Source organism: Artibeus jamaicensis, unplaced genomic scaffold, assembly GCF_021234435.1.
Source record: "Artibeus jamaicensis isolate MK-2021 breed Jamaican fruit bat unplaced genomic scaffold, CSHL_Jam_final contig_525, whole genome shotgun sequence".
Lineage (NCBI taxonomy): Eukaryota > Metazoa > Chordata > Mammalia > Chiroptera > Phyllostomidae > Artibeus > Artibeus jamaicensis.
This window is the reverse complement of record NW_026521874.1, coordinates 11,099,611-11,107,670: the sequence shown is the minus strand read 5'-3', so window position 1 is coordinate 11,107,670 and position 8,060 is coordinate 11,099,611. Positions and strand designations below refer to the sequence as shown.

General features: G+C 51.3%; 1 protein-coding gene across 1 annotated transcript in view; it reads left to right on the top strand.

The window, feature by feature from the left end:
* The first annotated feature begins 3,068 nt into the window (after positions 1-3,068).
* The window catches only part of SPPL3 (signal peptide peptidase like 3), a 73,228-nt gene continuing 68,236 nt past the window's right edge, over positions 3,069-8,060 (top strand). Inside the window, exon 1 of the mRNA XM_037156138.2 lies at positions 3,069-3,604. Within this exon, the coding sequence (XP_037012033.1) occupies positions 3,582-3,604 (23 nt within the window). The 5' untranslated portion in view covers positions 3,069-3,581. The remainder of the gene's footprint in view (positions 3,605-8,060) is intronic.

Sequence of the window (8,060 nt, the reverse complement as noted above, 5' to 3'; positions counted from 1 at the left end):
TCCCCTGAGTCTGTGCCTAAGGCAGATGACGCGTCCTGGGGAGATGCCCCAAGTCTCTTAGACACACTTGGTAGAAGGAGCGATCCTATAATTACCTTTGTGATAATTAGAGTAACTTCCATTGTCTCTTTCAACAAACATTGCACAAGCTGTGGCCCTCTCACCTGTGGGGCTGGGGGGGGAGGGGCTGGCAATGCCTTTATCTCCTGCCAAGAACGCCTGACTCATCAACTGAGGCCCAGAGGTACCATAGATGCACTTGGGACTGATGCAGCTTGGAGCTGAGTGTTGCTGGTGGGGGGAATCAAAGTCACTCTGAGTGCCCGAGGCTGGGCTGCCTCCAGTCTACCCACAGGCTTCAGATTTGTTTCAGCCTGACCTTCGGGGGGGACTTCAGAAGCTTGCAGACATCCTGACCGAGACCTGGAGGTGCTTTCTACTTGTGGGCAACCTAAGCCTGAGATACTCCAGCTACCAGTCTCTGGGCTCACACTCTGTCTTCCTGTGACCATGGACATAGATTTCTGTGGCCTGGACAATCTCCCACTCCTGCCAAATGCCACTGGCTCCTTTTTTTTTTTTTTAAGATATTATTTGTTTTTAGAGAGAGAGGGAGGGAGGGTGGAAGAGAGGGAGAGAAACATGAATGTGTGGTTGCCTCTTGCGTGCCCCCGATTGGGGACCGGGCATGTGCCCTGACTGGGAACCGAACTGAAGACGTTTTGGTTTGTACACTGGCACTCAGTCCACAGAGCCACACCAGCCAGAGCTGTTTTGGCTTCCTGTATGATGTGCATTCATTTGTTTTCCCAAGAGACACTTGGAGAGTCTATTGTTTAGATGAAGAGAAGGAAATCTTTGTTCTCATTTCTGACACCATACCTTCACTCGGAGCCCTTCTCCCTTCTTTCTTCCACCAGATTTTTCTCAGTGCAGAGAGTGGTTCCTTTGCTCCTGAGGAGGCCTTGACGTTCCTCACTATCTCCTGTCCCATCCACCCACCTACCACCAAATTTCCACTTGGCTTTGCCTTCTATGACTCACTGGAACTGAAGCCCAAGCGAATTGCCCAGGGGCTCAGTGTATCTTTTTGTTTCATTAGCGACCTGTCTGGTCTGTTTTGCTCTTAGCTCTCCAGAGAAGGAGCTTCAACCCTCCCAAAGCCACTTGGTGCCAACAGCTTTTGGCTTTTCCCATGGGGTGTGAAGACTCATTCATGCCCCTTTGAGACTCAGAATGACTGTGTGTCATGTTCAAGGGTACAGCTGGAATTCTGTAAAAGCGCTGGGCAAAGTTGTAAGAGCTAAGTTAATGTCGAGAATTTAGGTTCCCTGCCTTCCCATTTCCCCATGATATCCCCACATCCAGTGCCATTTGTGGCCAAGCAGACATTTGAGGGCGGGTATCTTTCTGTGAATGCTCAGGGGAGGGTCTCTGAATACTTTGGTAAGGCCCTGCCTCAACCCTCTCTGGGGACTTTGATCTTATCAGCTGGCTTTTTCCCAGCCGGTCTCTGGTAGAGCTTCAGGAAATATGGTGAACCTGACTCGTCCTGGCACCGGGCATTGGGGGAAGGAGGAAGGCGAGATTGCTTCTGAAGGAAAAGAGTACTTGGCTTTCTCATTAAAGGATTCCCCTAGGGGAACAGGCGAGTGCAGATGTATGGGCAATGGCCAGCTGATCCATTTGGAGATAGATTCAGGGTGTGGTGTTCCCCGTAAGCCTGGGCAGGCCCTGGGAAACTGGAGCACAGCTAGATCCTGGCCCGAAATTGGACGAGCTGCAGAGGAGGTTGAGTATGTTGGTTTCAAGTGTGTGGGTTCTGCTCTATGTGGAGCCTGGAGGTCCAGGGGGCTAGTTTGTCTGTTGCCCAAGCGTGCTTCTAAAACCTGGAGCTGCACTGAGCACTTTTATTCACGAACATAGTAATTGGTTAGGCACTTCAAAGTCTGTCCTCAATGCACCTTTTTTGCCTCTTCCCTCAACACTGCCCAGCACAAATCATCCACCCCCCAATCCTGGATACAAGTTCACTCTGAACCTTCACATCTTTAGGCCTTGCCTCATGAGGAGCTCTCTTCCTAGAAGGGTTTCTCTCCTGGTAAGACTCCACTTCATGCATTCCCAGAGAAGCATTCCCCAGTACCCTGGGGTGCAATTCATCCCTCCCTCCTCTCTCCCCCTAAGCCCCAGGTTCCCTTTGTTGGCCTCTGGTCTAGCTCTAGTATATTTACTCCTGTGCCTACCTCCAGTACTCCAGATGGGCGGTTTCCCTGAGCTTTTTGCTCTTGCATGGCCTGCTCCTTCTCATCCTTCCGGTGTCGGCTCAAACATCACCTACTCAGCCAGAGGCCTTCCATGACCACCTGGTCAAAAGTAGCCGTCAGCCCGACACATTCTCTGTTCTATTACTTGGTGTTATCATCTCCATAAAACTTAGCACCATCTGAAACTATCTTCATTTATATTGTCAGCTTAGTTTATGTTTAAGTTCCTCTAGACTGTAAGCTCTCAGAGGGCAGAGGTACAGCAGAATGAGTTGATAGTTGGCACCCATTAAACGTTGATTGATTAAATGAAAGCAAGTATGGAGTACTTGACTTGCCCGCTCGCCCCCAGACTTGACACAGAGCCTAGGCGCTGTAAGTTTGGTTGCTCTGAATATTTGCTGGCATAAACGGAACCAACGAACAAACGAAGGGATGCGGCATTCTGCTCGACGACTGGCAGTTGACTGACAGTTAGGGACCCTTGGCCAGTAAGCCGTTGATTGACGGCTGACGGCTGAGTGGCAGCCAACGGACACTCATCGGGGCTCCTGATTGGCTGGCTGCAGTAGCCCCTTGGAAAGGGGCAGGGAAGGGGGAGCTGAGTAGATGGCTCCGCGTGGAAAGGGGGTGGCACCGGGCTGCAGAAGGAGGCCCAACCCCAGGAGCTGTGCAAGCAACAGTCGCCTCGAACCGAAGAACCGACGTCTCCGCGCATGGGCCCAGCGCGAGAGGCGGGGCGCGCGCATCACGTGAGCGTGTTTTGGGCACGTGACCCGCGCGGGGCCAAGACTGGCCCCCGCCCCCTCCTCTCCTTCCCTCCACGGGTGTAAGCCGAGCGGCCTCGCCTCACCGCTTAGCGCCCCCCTCTGCTGCCGCTGCCGCCGTCACCTCCGCCCGCCGGCCATGTCCCCCGGCCGCCGTCGCCGCCGCCGCCCGAGCACGGCGCTCCCGCGGCCCTGCGCGCACTGAGCGCGGGGCCCACTTGCCGTCCGCCCGCCCCGGGGCCCCCTTGTTTTCAGCGCCGCCGCCGCCGCCATGTTGGGTTTAGAGCCGCAGCGGAGTCGCCGCCGCCGACGCCGGTGAAGGAGGCCGAGAGCGGAGCCCGCCCCGCCCCGGGGCCCAAGGAGCGGGGCCGCCTCGGAGCCCGGCCTCTCCCTGCCCGCCGCCTTCCCGGCCCGCCCGCCCTGCGAGCGAGGGAGCGAGCGCCGGGCCGCGCCTTCCGCTCGCGGCCCGAGCGAGCCCGCTGCACGTTCGTTCCCCTGCCGCCGGGCCGGGCCAGAGCCTGCAGCGGAGCCCTTGAGAGTCAGCGCCATGGCGGAGCAGACCTACTCGTGGTGAGTGCCGGACTTCGGAAAGCAGGGGCGCGGCGAGGGTGGGGGTCGGGACGCCGGGGCGGCCGGCCGTGGGGGGGGGGGAGGAGGCAGAGGAACAGGTGCGTGTTGCGGGGGGCACGTGTTGGGGTGCACGCCCCCCTCGTTCCCACCAGAGGGGGCGGCTGGTGCTCCGGGGAGGAGGCGCGGCCGGGGACCCGGCGTCCGAGAAGGGGGGATGGAGGAGGAGGAGGAGGCGGTGGCCGCGGCGTTTGTCATCTGGTCTTGGGCGGAGCAGGTGATGGTGCAGGGAAGCATGACCCCAGGGGTGGGAAGCCCACGGGTGGGCAGTGGAATCCCTTGAAAACCCCGGAACTGTCTTGAGCCTGTGGGTTCCTGGGCAGGAGGAATGGGTGGAGAGAAGCGGGCCCGGGCAAAGGTGGGCCACTGGGTTGAGTGAGAACAGGTGATGAGGCCGAACTTGGAAGTTGTAAGCGAGGAGGAGCAGCCTCACCTGGGGCTGCTGCTTAGAGCTGGGATGGGGAGTGAAGGGAGAGAGTCCCTCATGAAGACATGGGAAAGGGAGCCACTTTGGATAACCAACTTATGGAAAGGAAGTCGGCGATAGTGGGGCCTGGGCAGAATCTGTTAAGGGTCTGTTCTTCAGAATTCAGAGTGGCTTGGCACCCTGGTCAGGTGTGGAGATGGGGGATCTGCAAGTTATGTTTATTTTCATGGCACTTTAAAAGTTATTAAATAGCTTATTAAGGGCTGAGAAGAGTGCTGTGTACAATAGTTTATGAAGTGAGAACATACCTATCCTGAGAAGAGAGTGCCAAGGAGCGTTTGGGGAGAGGGGGATCAGAGGTCTCCGTTCAGCATGTAAAAGTGGGATATTTGCAGGAGGCTTTAAGAGAGTGGTGATGGTATCCGTGAAGAGTGAAAATTGGAGGGTAAGGAAGCAAGAAAAGGGATGATGGTAGATTGTTCAAAGGTGGTTTACTCTCTGAAGCAACTGTGGTTTGGAACGGACCCGTGGGCTTTCCCGGGAGCATCACCGAGGGAGAAGAGCTTGGTGTTTGGAGTTGGAGGACTTAGCTTGGAGGCCCGGTTCACCCGTAACCTGCTTTATAACTAGACAAGATAGTAAGTTGTCCATTTCTTTTTCTTATGGATAGGGGAATTACCCTTTTCATAGGCTGTAAGGATTAAATGGGCAACTACAAAGCACATGACAAACTGAAGTGCTGTATTTTACTGTTATAATTATCTTAGGGAAACTGCAAAGAAATGGGTCCTATCTGAAAATAAAGACTGGTTGGAAGTAGGTCTTCACTGAATGAATGACTGGTGAAGGCTGGGGTCAGAGAGTCCAGAGCCCGTGTCTCCACGTAGGGAGAAGATTGGTGGTTGAAGGCGATAATTGAAAAGTGCACTTAAGTGATGTGTGTACCAGCTCAAGAAAATAACTGCAGTATTGAAAGAAAGTAATGCTAAAGAAGAATTACAATCTTCGTGAACAGTGGTGACTGCGTATGTGTTTTTTTAAAAAAACGTGTGAACTAATTTGATAGTTTTCAGCAGCAGTGAGGTGCCTCTCAGCAGCAGGTGATACAGAACACAAGACTGCAGTTGGAGCTTTTCACGGACTGAGTAAGAAATCAAGGTGAAGGTGCTCTTGTCCTGTGGTAATTCGCCCATCGGGGCCCAGCTGAGAGTCATGATTGCTGCCCTTCTGTTTTCCCTGTGCTGTGTAGGGGCCTTGAGTTGTCAGGGTAATTACAGTGGCCAAGAAGTAGGGACAGTGACAGAGTCTTACCAGGTAGGTTGGCCACACACTACCTCTGTATGATGTTGGATGGCCATACCAGTGGGGGGGGGGGGTGAAATTTGACAGTTTGCAAGAATTGTCCTACTGACATATTTCTTTTGGTCTCAGCTCCCTTCATCTGCTTCACAGCTCCTTGAAATCACAATGCTTAGCCCCTGGCATGTAGCTATAGCGTGTTTTGAGATGAAAGTCCTTACATCATTGCAAGAGGGTGGTGTGGTCAGACACATAGAGGAATCAACCAGTGAATGCATAAATAAGTGGAACAGCAGACCGGTGTTTCTCTCTCTCTCTCCTTTCCCCTTTCTCTAAAATCAGCGAATAAAATTTTTTTTAGAAATTGGTCGTGAGTTTATAATTGTTGAATCTCAATGATGAGTGCATGTAGGTTCATGAATTTATTCTGTATACTTTTACACTTTTTAATTTTATTTATTATTATTATTTTTTAAAGATTTTATTTATCTTTAGAGGGGAAGGGAAGGAGAGAGGGAGAGAAATATCAATGTGTGGTTGCCTCTCGTGAGTCCCCTGCTGGGAACTGGCCTGCAACCCAGGCATGTGCCCTGACTGGGAATTGAACCGTGATCCTTTGGTTCGCAGGCCCACACTCAATCCACTGAGCTACACCAGCCAGGGCTTTAATTTTTTATTTTAAAAAAAGCCCCTAAACATAAATGCATGCTGCTTTTTGGTCTCTTGTGGTTGCTTTCTTCCTAACACATTCTGTCAAAATCCTGTCACCCAAGGGTCCAGCTCAGGTTCCACTAGCTGTGAAGCGTTTTCTGACCACCCCAACCAAAATTGATCTCTCTCTTCTTAAAAGATCTTATTCACTTATTTTTAGAGAGGGTGAGGGGGAGAGGGAGAAGAACGTCAGTGTGTGGTTGCCTCTCATGCACCCCTTACTGGGGACCTGGTCCACAGCCTATGCAAGTGCCCCGACTGGGACTCGAACCAGGGACCCCTTTGGTTCTCAGACTGGCACTCGATCCACTGAGCCAGCCACACCACGGGGCTGATCTCTTTATTTTTAATACCTGTAGTTCGGTCTGCATCGCTCCTCCCTTTTCACCCGTGAGCACCTAATCTCAGTGGTTTGTAAACTCCCGGAGGATCAGGATGTTACTACATTAATCTGGGCCCTCGGGTGGTGCCCAGGCTGCCATCTTGCCTGTGGCTACTCTGCAGGACATAGTGAGTGAGTGAGGGCAGTAGGAGATGTTTAGGGTGGGTCATCCTCTGTCGAAGGAATAATCAAGCATGAGGGAAGCTACAGATATTTATAATCCACGTACTTATAAAAGAGAGCTTTTGGTAAGTCAGTTTTCCATTGTCTCAGTGCCGTAAGGATGAGGAATGCTGTCACTTAATACTAAGTTTTAAATGAACGCTATTGGCTGGTATAGCTCAGTGGATTGAGCGCAGGCCTGTGAAGCAAAGGGTCGCTGGTTCGATTCCCAGTCAGAGCACACGCCTGGTTGCAGGCCAGGTCCCCAGTAGAGGACACATGAGAGGCAACTACACACTGAAGTTTCTCTTCCTCTCTTTCCCCTTCCCTTCCCCTCTCTCTAAAAATAAATAAATAAAATATTTTTAAAAAGCGAATGCTATTGCCAGAAGAAATTAAAATAGTTGGTAGCAAACACCATAATCTTTATTACAATTTAACTACAAGATTCTGCTTGTGTGTGTGTGTGTTTTAACAAAAAGGTTTTATTTATTTTTAGAGGGGAAAGAAGGGAGAAGGAGGAGAGAAACGTGGATCAGTTGCCTCGGGCTCGCCCCCAACCCAGGCATGTGCCCTGACTGGGAATTGAACCAGGGACCTTTGGGTTCACAGGCTGGCACTCAGTCCACCGAGCCATACCAGAGCCAGGGCTGTTTGTATTCTTTTTACTCTTAAATACTGAGGAAATGAAAGAAGGCATGTGAAAACAAATTGAAGGTGCCAAGTAGACTTACTAATTTGAGAAAAACACCTTGTTCAATGTATATTTATGAGCAGTTGTTTTAGTATAACTTCTGCGAGAAGCAGGGGCCTGTCGCTTTACGGAGTCAGTGCAGCACCTGGACGTCACTGCACTGGGACCTTGCTAAAAATGACTGACTTTAGGTTTAATGTGGGCTTAGGAGGAAAAGGACGTCAACGTGTGTGAACCTCATGCAAATGAATTTTGTTCCCAAAGTAGTGTAATAATTTACTGTGGTTTTTACGTGCTAGGGCTTTGTAAGCATTGCAGTGTAAAGAAACTAAGGCCCAAAGAGTTGAAGTAACTTACCCAAGGGTGTAAAAAAAAAAGAGGTTCAAAGTCAAGGCTGAGACACCAAGACTGACTTTGAATCTGTCTCTTCCATTTCCACAGTCTAGCAGTCCGCTCCCCTCTTTTGCCTGAGGTCCCTATTATTCTCCTCGCCAGTTCCCTCCATTCTCCACACAGTGGCCATTCTCCTCAGCGGCCTTCTGACTACCCGGGTCAGACCATATCTGTCCTTTGCTTAAAACTCTTCAGTGGCCTTTGGCTACATGTAGAATAAAATCCAAACTCCTTAGTAAGGCTCTTCATGGTCTGATCTTCTCTGTGTCTGAGAGGATGACAGGCAGTAAACAAAGTAAAAGTTACACAAGAATAAGATTCTTTCTGTTTT